The 12,490-nt window shown below is 39.1% G+C and overlaps 2 protein-coding genes across 13 annotated transcripts in view; one reads left to right on the forward strand and one right to left on the reverse strand.

Moving 5' to 3' along the window:
* LOC125234352 (potassium/sodium hyperpolarization-activated cyclic nucleotide-gated channel 2) overlaps positions 1-12,490 on the reverse strand; it is a 445,496-nt gene that overhangs the window by 3,043 nt on the left and 429,963 nt on the right. For 5 of the 12 annotated variants that reach the window (XM_048140520.1, XM_048140530.1, XM_048140532.1 and 2 more), the window contains 8 exons: positions 10,225-10,388; positions 9,851-9,993; positions 8,362-8,499; positions 6,902-7,003; positions 6,328-6,477; positions 6,022-6,240; positions 5,710-5,718; positions 4,650-4,914 (listed from right to left, as the gene is read on the reverse strand). In XM_048140520.1, coding sequence (XP_047996477.1) covers positions 4,650-4,914; positions 5,710-5,718; positions 6,022-6,240; positions 6,328-6,477; positions 6,902-7,003; positions 8,362-8,499; positions 9,851-9,993; positions 10,225-10,388 — 1,190 coding nt within the window. Of the gene's footprint in view, positions 1-4,649; positions 4,915-5,709; positions 5,719-6,021; positions 6,241-6,327; positions 6,478-6,901; positions 7,004-7,255; positions 7,331-8,361; positions 8,500-9,850; positions 9,994-10,224; positions 10,389-12,490 lie in introns of all 12 variants that reach the window. The other 7 variants (XM_048140533.1, XM_048140521.1, XM_048140522.1 and 4 more) reach the window with 7 other exon arrangements.
* LOC125234357 lies at positions 221-3,012 on the forward strand. Its single transcript, XM_048140547.1, has 2 exons — positions 221-677; positions 1,106-3,012. Coding segments are annotated over exons 1-2 (420 nt in total). The 5' UTR covers positions 221-259; the 3' UTR covers positions 1,108-3,012.

The following is a 12,490-nucleotide window of genomic DNA, read 5'->3' on the forward strand; positions in this document are numbered from 1 at the left end:
GAGTAGAGATATATAACTCATTTAATTTAGATACAAAACAAACCTTCGATGAGGTCCTAAAGAAATTCAATTCTTATTTCATCCCAAAAGTTAATATTACCATGCAGCGCCACAAATTCTTCACGAGGGCACAAGGACCTACCGAGTCGTTTGATGAATTTCTTACTGACCTTCAAAATAAAAGCATGACATGCAACTTTAGTGATAAGAGGAAGAACTCGTGCGGGATGTCATAGTAATAGGATTAGCCAATTCCGCTATGAAGGAGAGGCTACTGCGCACGGAAGATCTAACCCTCCAAAAGGCAATCACTATGTGCAGAGCGGCCGAATTATCCCAAAAACAAGTCGCAGAACTAACGAACGAGATACCTGCAACCTCCGTGCTCAACGTCAGCTCAACGCCGATTCACGACGTCAAACACGTCAATCCTGTCAACACGTCAAGAACAAGAAGCATCAAGATGAGAAAATGCTATCGTTGTGGCAATAACTGGGATCGTACTCATCAATGCCCAGCCATGGGTTGCAAATGCCAGAAGTGTGGCATCCCTAATCACTTTGCAAAAGTCTGCAGGAACAGACAAGTTGCAGCGATAGTGCAACAACCAAGTGAGGACGTCGACATGGACAGCGAGGAGACTTACTTCGTAGGCTGCATCAATAGCGAGTGTGAATGTGAGTGGATTGAGACATTCATTATTAATAATAAAAATATAAATGTTAAACTAGATACAGGCGCCCAAGTAAACTGCATGTCCTTAGCTACATACAAGTCTCTCAATCTTGATGAAAAATTCATAGTTAGTAAGCGCATTAAATTGGTGACACTTCATGATAAATGCATACCTGTCAAAGGTGTGTGCACTATTAAATCTTACCTCAAAAATGGAAAGTATGATAATATTCAATTTGTTATTGTGAATACAGAATGCATGACTATCCTAGGTCTACGATCATGCGTGAAATTGAAATTAGTTACTAGGAACATGGTCGACACTATTCGTGTGTCGGATAACACCGACACAAATAAAATTATGTCGAAATATACTGATTTGTTCAATGGCATTGGCTGTTTTAAAAAACCTTATAAAATTGTATTACAGGAAAATGCAATTCCCAGAGCCGATCCACCTCGTCGGGTCCCTATAGCACTAAGACAAAACCTTAAAGAAGAGTTGGAAAATATGGTGAGACAACAAATAATTACCAAAAATGAGGATCCGATGGAGTGGGTCAACTCTACTGTTGTAACCAAAAAGAAGAACAATAAAATTCGCGTATGTATTGATCCCCGGTATTTAAATAAGTTTATTATAAGAACGCATAAACAGTTGCCAACTGTCGATGACATACTAGATAAGTTATCAGGATCTAAGTATTTTTCCAAATTCGACTGTAGCAGTGGATTTTGGACCGTACAGCTTGACCCGGAGAGTTCAAAGTTGTGCACGTTTTCTACTCCATTTGGAAATTACTCCTATAAAAGATTGCCATTTGGACTTTCCGTGTCAACGGAAGCGTTTCAGGAACGTATGGAAGAGACGTTCAGTGACATCGACAATGTACAATTTTATGTGGATGATTTAATTATTTACGCTAACACCGTGGAAGAACATAATAAAGTGTTACTAAATGTATTGAAAAGAGCTCAGGAATGTAATGTCAAATTCAACAGGGAGAAATCTCAAATTCTGCGTAAAGAAATTTCATTTCTAGGTATGATTGTAAGTGACCAAGGGGTTAAACCCGACCCAATGAAAGTAATGGCTATCTCTGAACTGAAATGCATTCATGACAAGAAAGAACTTGAAAGATTTCTAGGAATGACAAATTACCTGTCAAAATTTATCAATAACTATTCGACTATTACAAGCCCGTTACGTGAGCTTCTCAAAAAAGATATATTATTTAAATGGCTTCCTTCTCATGAAAGTGCATTTAATAAGCTTAAGGACGCATTAACGAATGCTCCGACACTTAAACTATTTAATAGCAATAAAGATATTGTTGTATCAGTAGATTGCAGCTCAGAAGGGGTAGGCGCTTGCCTTTTACAAGACAGACAGCCTGTTGCATACGCTTCAAAGGCACTAACCGAATGTCAGAAGGGATATGCACAGGTTGAACGTGAGATGTTTGCTATTGTGTTTGGATGCATTAAATTCCATAAGTATATTTTAGGAAAACATGTCTTAGTTGAAACCGATCATTCTGCCTTAGAAATTTTATTTAAAAAACCTCTGTCTTTAGTTCCTGTAAGATTACAGAGAATGATGCTTAAAATACAAGGATATGACATTACTGTCAAGTACGTGCCCGGAAAACAAATGTACATATCAGACTTTCTCAGTCGCTCATTTCTAAACGATAAAAATGATGAAACAAAACAACTTGATGAAGACTTTAATAAGGAAATAATTTGTCATGTAGAGATTATGATGGATTTGCTGCCTATTTCTAGCGAAAAGAGACAGCTCATTGCGATGAAAACTACTGAGGATCCTACACTATCTTGTTTAAAAAACTATATTCATCATGGTTGGCCAATTTCTAAAAATAATTTGAATGACTCAGTAAAACCTTTTTGGAATTTTCGCAATGAATTGTCTGTAGTTGACGATATTATTTTAAGAAATAATCTGGTTGTGATACCATTGACATTACAGAAAATGATGTTAGAAATTATACATGAGGGTCACTTAGGATTAAATACATGTCTTAGAAGAGCTAAAAATGTTATGTTTTGGCCTGGATTGACAAGTCAAATTAAAGAACTCTGCAATAACTGTCAAACATGTGCCGTGTTTAGAAAAAATAATACCAAAGAACCAATACATTTTCATGAGATACCCAGACATCCTTGGTTAAAGCTAGGCACGGATCTTTTCGAATTTAATAAGCAATATTTTTTGATAGTTGTGGATTACTACAGCAAATTTTTTGAAGTGGTTCGAATAAATGACTTGTCTTCCAAAACCATTATCAATCACATCAAGTCTATGATAGCTCGACATGGGTGTCCATTAGAGGTTGTAAGTGACAATGGCCCGCAATATTCTTGTAAAGAGTTTAAAGAATTTGCAGATGCATATCGATTTAAGCATATTACTTCATCTCCTGACTATCCAAAGTCTAACGGATTAGCAGAATCGTGTGTCAAAATTGTGAAATCTTTATTCAAAAAGTGTAAAGAGGATAACACAGATCCTTACATAGCTTTATTAAATTTTAGAAATAGTCCTAAGGAAAATAGCCCTTCTCCAGCTAATCTTCTGTTTAATAGAAACCTTAATGATCGTTGTCCTGTGTCTGCAAATTATTTAAAACCTAAAATATATACTAGAAACTATCACATAGATAAAACTTTGCAACATAAGGTAGGATACCATTATAATAAAGCAGCTAAAATACTGAAAGAATTAGAAGTAGGACAGAGTATCATGTTTAAAAAAGGTTTTCAGATGACCGCTGGCAAAAAGGCACTATTGTAAATAAGGCAAATTTTCCTCGTTCTTACATTGTAGAGGACGAACAAGGTCGCCAATACAGGAGGAACAGGCAATTTCTGCGTAGCATAAACGGCTTTGAACATGCTAATTCTACTCAAAACGAGTCTGTTAACCCTAACCCTTATGCTATAAATTATGACAGTGATGACAGTGAGTCTGATTCTTTTTATGAAGCAGAGGAAAGGGATGCTGATGATCAGGAGATCATAAATACAAGCGATGTAAGCCAAAACAACACTGAAATCATTGTTGCTCCGGAAAGAAATCCTGATCTGTATAAAACTAGGTCTGGGCGAATAGTTAAGCCTCCATCGAGGCTAATTGAATCTTTGTAGTTTGTGTTTGTTATAATTTTATTAAGGAGAGGAATGTTACGTTATCTATGGTTCTAGTTTATGGTACAATTCGTATTTTGAATCAGTCGAATAAATAATGGCTTGACAATCATTGTCTTATTATTTTATATAAATATTCATAGTGATTAAACAGGTACATTATGAATTGAATTTAGTGTGACAAATTGACACGTGACGGGCGGGCGCGAATTTGTTGTACAATATCATTTATTTGGTGCTGTTTAATTAAATAAATTCATTTAATGAGAATGAGTTAGGTATTTTTTTTAGATTTGCGTAAGAGCTGTACACATTGTGAAATACTTTTTTTGTGAGAAGTGATGTGTTTCATTATAATATTATAAAATATCATGAAAAATACGTATCAAAATTCCAGTACACGTTTACTCGGTGTGATGTTCTGTGTTTGTGAGTGGTTCCAGATGTCGCGAGACTTTTATTTCAAAAGGAATATATGGTAGGTCCATCTTATACATACATATAATCACGCGTGTATCCCATAAAGGGGTAGGCAGAGCACATGAACTACCATCTTATCGTAACCTTTTTATACCTACGTAGAGGAACTGAAAGCTTTGTCTTAATATCAAAACGCCTTATAGAGGCTTCAGGTACCTAATCAAAGATCTGGCAAATATCTCTAACAGTCGATTAGTAATTATATAGATAGGCAGACAGCCGTCTGGATTGCTTTAATGCGGCTAGCCTTCAGGCGACCCATGTTAAGCGATGACTAGGCAATTTTTTATTTGTAAGTTCGAATTCATAACAATCGTCCTTACCAGGTTGGAAGACTTCGTAACGTAGCTTAGTGACGACGTCGGACACGAAGTTGGAGTCAGCATTAGCGAAGAACGGCACAGAAGCCACCAGCGACCTGCAGTTGTAGTTGATCACGTCTTCTCGGAGCTTCTCGCTCAGCTCGCCGAGGATGAGCTCCTCGTCGAAGAACTTGCCCTGGTACCGGTGCTCGAAGTACTCCGTGATGCGCTGTCTCATCTCCCGAGGAAGTTTTCGGTAAGCCATGTATTCTTCTACTTGTTTCACCTGGAATTTTAAAGGGGAATATTTGTTACGGTTCTCAGACTACCAGGCCAATTTCCCCTAGCTTCCCCTGATACGCGGATATCTGAAGAATGATATTCAGATATCATGTGTTTTGCTCGTATTGGCGCGGGCAAGGCCCATGACGACCGAATGACATTTTTCAGATATCGTTCTGATCTCAGTGAATGGATTGGCCTGTACGTTGTACCCATACCAAATATACATATGTCTCACGAAACATCGTACATCATCCCCTGCGTTGATTTGGAGAAGCACAGTGCGTTAAATCCAAATACACTCACAGGCTTCACACTATAATATAAACGGTGCATTTCCTCATGCTATTTCTTTGCCCTTACTACGAGTCTCAGCTATCTTCAGTCGAATGAATGTTTGTTACATTTTCATCTGGTATTTACATACATCCGGTACGTGACGTTAGTTTTGAGATGGTTATTTCCGAGTTTCGCAGTAAGTCAGGTATTAGTATAGTAGCACCAAATCTAAGTGAAAGTATAGGTAGTAGAATAATAAGACCCTGAATAAAAAAAGTTTATTAATATTGAAATGAAAATGAAATTGTTAGAAAGGCCCTTGGAAAGGAAAACTGTTTTGAACACCCGTTAATGACATATTTGTGATATGATGAATTGATTATTTATAACACCAGTTACAGCAGTATATAGATATGTGGTGAATAAATGCGAGTGTGACCGGATTAGACTAACTATATAATATCGAGAATAATCTGTAGGTATAACGACATTGACACACGAACATCTACTCGGTACTCACGTCTAATCTCTGAAACAGGTAATGGAGGGTTTAGTAACTGGTAATGGTAATGTTGAAGGGATTTGCAGGATGATATCTTTTAAATATGAATGGTTTTGTGGTAAAAATATAAAGTATTAATAACATAATGGGTATACATTCACATTTATTGTTTTAAATGCAATATAACTAGTTTTTAGTTCAACACAGCATAAGCTGTAGGTGTTCATAACGGTTTCAAGTTTCCATAGCGCAGGGACTTTAGATCTCCAAATCTGTAAGGAAGAAAGAGAGTAAAGAGTAGTAGTTAGTAGCAATAGTTTGAAGACATACCTTTTCTCTGTATTGTCTGCGAGAGGAGTCGAGCGACTGGATGAGATTGGTGGCGTGGCCGAGGAAGAGAGCGTAGCAGGTGGCGCCCGAGATCATGGACAGCATCGTGAGCCACATGTCGGTGAGAGACTGCGGCGGGAACCGGCCGTATCCGATGCACAGCATGTGTGACATGGCCTTAAATAGTGCCCACGAGTACTGTTCCAACCAGAATGAATCCTGCAAGAAAGGATAAGAAACCATGATTACCAATATTTTTTTCAAAATGTTTATCGACACTACAAATAAAAGCTTAGTGTTTGTTACCTGCAACTCGTTTATAGCAACCCAAGAGTTCGCCGGGAACCCTTGCAACATAGGAACCAGGAATTGAAGGCATCCGGACCAGTGGCCGATCAACAACATCATGCAGATTAAGTTGAATATCCGCATGAACACCGATGCCATGTTGAGGAACTGCAAAGAGAACAGAAAGATCAACGTTGTTCCACAAGTCAGCTTCGCCTCTAAAGGAAGCCGTGCGGACTGCGCGCGACAATGACGCCCGAGGTCAAGCATCGCGATGATTCTCTACCGATGGATTCGTAAAGTAGTAGTGAGAAAAAAAGTATGATCGCGTGAGACGATTTGTGTCGAGCTCGCATGCGTGAGGAGGCGGTCAGGAGGTCGCGCGGCCGCGGCCGCCGCACGGTCGCGAGACCCCTGCCGCCTCGCCGCCTCGCGCGTCCGCCCGCGCGGCCGCCGGCGGGACAGGGTCGGAAACAGAAACGTAAGAGAGGAAGCGAAGCGAACGCAGCGGACTAGGGCGCCGGGCGGCGCCGGCAGCATGCTAAGCGGGCGAACGAGCACATGCGCGCCGGCTCGTGCCGACCCTGGTTACCTTGAAGATCAGATTGCTTTTGGTGCCACCCTTCTTTTTGGCAACGTCGGAGCTGAGACGTCCCCTTCGTTCCGTGCGCTTTTTTTGAAGATTCTGCAAGATCTAGAAAACAAGCGAGAAACACAAGATAGTAGGAAGAGAGCCAGGCGCGCCCGGCATGAGCGCGGATAGGTTCGGCGGGCAAGGTAGACGCGGAATTGCGGGCGGAGCGGGGCAAGGTACTAGACGCGTGCGGGTACAGCGGACGCGGGGCACACACAGGATGCACTAACACCGAGACGAACAGGACAAGGGCTAGGCCCCTATGCTAGCTAGGGACGGGAGGGCCACGGCATGCGGACGGCACAGCAGCACCTGCGTGACGAGGTCGCGCGAGCCGGTGCTCTCGGCGTCGCTCGGCGCGCCGCGCGGCTGCGGAGCGGGGCTCATCTGCACACAACACCGTCACTGCGAGTCTGCGAGTCGCCAGTCTGCCTCCACCCTCCCCGTGCCTACTCCACTTCTCTCTGAATCTCCGCTTTCAAACCGATACCCGTATCCTCCAGCTTGTGACGTCGCAACAGATTTTGGTCTTTAAGGTCTTTCTTTATTGTTGCAGCCCAATTTATGCTTATGAATTCACAAAATTTTGTTACAGTTAACGATATTTTGATTTTGTCTATTATAGATTAACACTATGCAAGCAAGTTTCTAAAGATAGCGCTTAATGATTTAATTTTTCTTTCATTTTGCCATGAAAAAGTTGAAGTGTTTTCGTATGTCCAATAGTTTGTACAGTTGGTGATAAGTTGATAACGTTATAGTTTTATTATAAAAGCTGTAGCTGGATTTACATTAGCTTTAGGGGGCTACATCTATCGGCGTCAGCGCATCTTCTAGAGGCTCCGGAAAAGCGGCAACAAAAATGTATGAAAAGTTTTGCAAATCATATAGTCATGTTGGCGAGCGATGGGGGGATCGTCGTCGGATTCTCGGGGCGCGGGCGGGGCGCGGGGCGCGGGGCGCGGAGCGCGGGCGCGGCGGGGCGGGGCTCGGGCGCGAAGAAGTGAGAGAAGAGACGTCACGAGTGAGAGCGTGCTCAGGCAGAAAGAAGCTTGCAGAGAAGCAGAAGAGAAGTGCAGAGCGGGACGTGGGGCATACATACAGTGGGGGGCGGGATCGATGGTATAATACAGGATTACAACACTCCATTTACTTGGGACCACTACTGGCTAGAAAATTTAAAATGTTACTCATTAACACATTATATTATAACTGTGCATTTAAACCAAATCGTTAATTATTATACATTTTTATATTAAACATTTTTAATCCTGAATTAGGCTTGCATTAGGCTGTTTAGTTATGTCGTGTTAGTAAATGTGAGCGTAATGTGTTAGAGCAGTGTTAGTAGGTAAGTAGTAGATAGTAGGCGACCCATACGAGTAGGTACGTGTGGGACAATAGAGATGATGGCTTACATATACTTCCTCCCATTGCGAGACGTAGCGGACCAGCCTGGACAGCCGCAGCAGCCGCACCAGGGACAGCAGCTTGGCTAACCGGAGTATCCTTAGTGCACGACCCGCGTGAAGAATTTGAAAGCTTTCACTAAAGTCCTGTCAACACAACCAAAATAATTCAAATACCAGTATTATTGCAGGGTGCCCGAAAGATCGTCTGAACTATCTTAGGGGCACCCAGGAAACCACTAGGTGGTAACGTTCTTTTTACAGTTTGAAGTGTACAAGACATGCAGACTTGCTGATATTGAAAGAGTAAGTATCAGCCAAACAAAAGTGCTGAAGCATAACAACGAACATGTCATGTTGCAGTTATGGTTTGTTAATTCACATTCAAAGTTACAGGGAATCTCTGATGGGCATATTAGTGGGGGCGTCATTCTGCTTATTACACGAACTTGTTAGTTAATAGAACTGGATAGTTTGTGCGATGTTCATAAAGAATAATTTTTGTTTATCAGAAAGGTGAATTTAACACACTTTCAAAGTGCCCTTTGGGAGCAAGTGCTTTTTATAAAAGGGGAAAATGCAAGGTTTACAAGTCAATAGAGCACATTTACTATAATGATGAGCTCCTCATATCAGTTTTGTTGAACAATACTTTATGGAAGAGAAGAATTAAAAGAAGTATTTATTATTGCAATTCGGTCGTGTTGTTATGAAATAAAAATAATTCAGCCATATTTATTAACTCGAACAGAATACGAAAACTACAATTTAACAATAACTTCATAAATAGGAGTACTACTCGAAAACACTTAAAACATGCTGTGTATGAGAAAAGGCATGTATAGGTAGGTATATAAAAGAAATGTACCTAGTAGTAATAGGAAAAGAGAAAATGGCGTGCATTGTACCATTAATAACTGTATTTGAGGTAGGCGGAAATATTGTCAAAAGTAAAATTATAGTGTAAATACAGATTAGAATTTTAAAAAGTGCGTAGTTAGAAAATTTAATATATAACCAGCCAGTGCACTGTTCAAAATTGCTGATTTTTAAAGAAGGATTCCATAACCAATAGAAAAGGATTGAGTATCCCATACGATCCAAGGAATAACAAGATAAACCAGACCACCTAATAGGACGAAGAGTTGTATGCTTCAGACAGGAAATCATATGGGTTACCAATGATGCGTGCAGACAATAATAAAGGTGAGGACAATATTGAAAATATGAAGAAACATGTAGTTGATACTGAATCTATAATGATTCAATCAAACCTTCATTGCTCTGTTAAACCTTAAAACGAGACATTATAAACCGAAACACGGTGTCGCCTTGGAAGCTCTCGTGGCAGTTGGGCAAGGTCACAATGAGAAATGAATATCGAAACAACAAAAATAAAAATTCTAATGGAACAAATGCTGAAACAGAATATCAAAACAACATAAAAGACAGTTTAAAACTACAGTAATAAGAACAACACGGCCAAATTGCAACGTACGTTTACCTGATTGAAGATCAAGAATATATAATCTAGTGGTATACTAGAGATGAGGTCAAGGAAGAACCATGTCCTCAAATAGTGCTTCGCTATTAACTTGGGATCTAATATCACTTGTTCTGCATTATCTTGCTGCATTATTCCTGAAATAGAACAAAAAAGAAAAAAAATATGATTTTAGTTCAAAGCAGAAATTGTCTCAAAAATTAGTCTTCTATACAATCTCCTTCAATTGTCATTGGATTTAATGCTATGATTTATTTTAACGTTCTTGCTACAGGAGTAGAAGACCAACTAGGATTAGTTTACAATGATATTGAGCTTTAGGAAATCATTAATCGTGAAACCATAATTGTATAAAAAATATTATTTACCTGTCCTAAAATTAACAACGATATCTATAAGGAAAATTGTGTCCGAGAGACAGTTGAAGGCAATCCAGCGCGTGCTGAGGTCGTCGTTGAAGAAGGAGATGGCGACGGGCAGGATGATCAGGTTGGCCACCAGGAGCAGCAGCATGCACAGATCCCAGTAGAATCTGAAGACAAACAAAATGTACTGTGAGATACTTGGTTATTTGACAGAATTACCGCTGAAAATGGCGAGAAATAGTAAGGTACATGTATTCTTCTTGTTAGTATTCTTCCTCCTGTCTTTATCTCATATTATGTGGAGTTGGTACAATGTTTTCTCTTCCTATCTTTCGTCATCTCAGCAATTAAGTTTTTCTTTTCATTCGTAATCTCCTTTCACTTCATAAAGGTGTAGTAGAAATAATGTGATTGAACGACTCATCGATTTCTGTGTAACTTTGGTAGTTCAATGCTTTCTAAGTGGAGCCAAAACCGGCAAAGTACTTACGATCAATGTGGAATTTGAAATATTCTCTTAAGATGTTCTAAAGTTTGTCAATAAACTTTCAGCGATGACAGCTCAAGTTTCAAGGCAGCATAGTTTATACGTATGTGAATTTACAAGTAATAAGGGATGATATATTTTCGATTCGATCAGTCACCTTCAACTTGTGTTTGTAATTATGACTAGGTATTTCATACGTATGTCATGTGGGACCCTAAACAGCAGGCGCAGGTTAAGTTTTCTATGAATCAAAGTTTTTAAGAAGGCCTTTAAGAATCCGATGACGAAATGAGAAACATCCATTCTATGATTTAATATTTAGGTACTTTATTTCTAAACTTGGACAATGGAGTGATTGTTTCAAGATACCTTTGTCTGTCTAGGATTTGCCATATTAGGTACTCCAGGTAGGGTAGAAGTAAACATTATTGTTGTGAGATGAGACGGTGTCGCATGTCGGTACAATGCTCTGCTATACAAAGACACAATGAACACAAAATGATCTCATCGGTCATTTTATTTGATTACACGATTTGTGATCTGACTCAGAGTGCATTACTGCAACTTGCATTGTGGCGTTTGGTTTTCGGTACTGTATGGATTTTGTATTAATGTACCACTTTTCCTCAAGCAAATATGTTAGTTTTTGAGTTCGTAAGTAGTGTACCTACTAGTGGCGGCTGGTGAAAATTTCAGCTAGGCAACACTGAGCAAAAAGAAACCTACTTTTACATTAGGCACTTTACTAGTAATCTGTGGGAATCAGCTTGTATGGATCAGCCGCTGCTGGTATATCTATCTAAGGGCCACTTGCACCAACGAAAATGTAAGGTTAACCCAAAGGTTAACCCACCATTTTATATGGAATTTGACAGTTGACAGCCCACTAACCCTGAGTAAAGTGGTATTTAAAAATTGCATTTAGTATTATTCGGATAAAAAATGACTTAATGCCTAAGAACAGTAGATTCCGTTGTAGTATTTAAAATAAAAAAATATTTAGCGTATTTTTGATTTTGTTTTTAACAGGTCGCTGGGACCAGGCTTCAAGGTTTTATTATTCTTTATGTTTAAGAATGTGTACCCGATGTTTAATACTTTTATTAATTACAACATGTGCAAAATTTCTTATGATTTAGGTTGACAATTTGAGTTTAGAATGCATGTGTGTTACCTTACTTAATTAACCTTTAAGTAGGTAATAATTACGCTTTTGACTGAAAGTTAAATATACAATACACGTATTACAATTGTGCAATTGGTATGCTTCTAATTAAAAACCGCTCTATAAGATTGCTCGAGTCTATTTAGTTTATTGCTTCACCATTTCGCCGAATTGTAAGAAAGTGTGCCTTTGATTTGCAACAATGAGCCGGAAAAACTTGCACAATATGTTAGCGACTACTGAAAGTACTTTGTAACCTTTTCGGATTTCTCTAACGTTTTACGAGCGAAAATAAATTCTGGAAGTGCTTTTATTTTTATCCATTAATTCTGTTTTCTTCAATTATAAATTTATCATAGAATCAAGGACTAATTATGAAAACCAATTTTGAACAATAAAAAACGTCTGCTGACGTTAGGTACATAATCCATACTAATATTATAAATGGGAAAGTGTGTGTGTCTGTTTGTTTGTCCGTATTTCACGGCAAAACGTTGAAGGGATGGATAGTGAGTGACATAGACTACTTTTTGTCTCTTTCTAACGCGAGCGAAGCGCGAGCTAAAGCTAGTTTGTTTATATTTTATTAAAGGAAAAATGGAAATATTACGCCTCCA

Source organism: Leguminivora glycinivorella, chromosome 16, assembly GCF_023078275.1.
Source record: "Leguminivora glycinivorella isolate SPB_JAAS2020 chromosome 16, LegGlyc_1.1, whole genome shotgun sequence".
Classification (NCBI taxonomy): domain Eukaryota; kingdom Metazoa; phylum Arthropoda; class Insecta; order Lepidoptera; family Tortricidae; genus Leguminivora; species Leguminivora glycinivorella.

Coding starts and splice junctions, on each gene's coding strand:
- LOC125234357 (XM_048140547.1), top strand. CDS start 260: ATGAAGGAGAGGCTACTGCGCACGGAAGATCTAACCCTCCAAAAGGCA.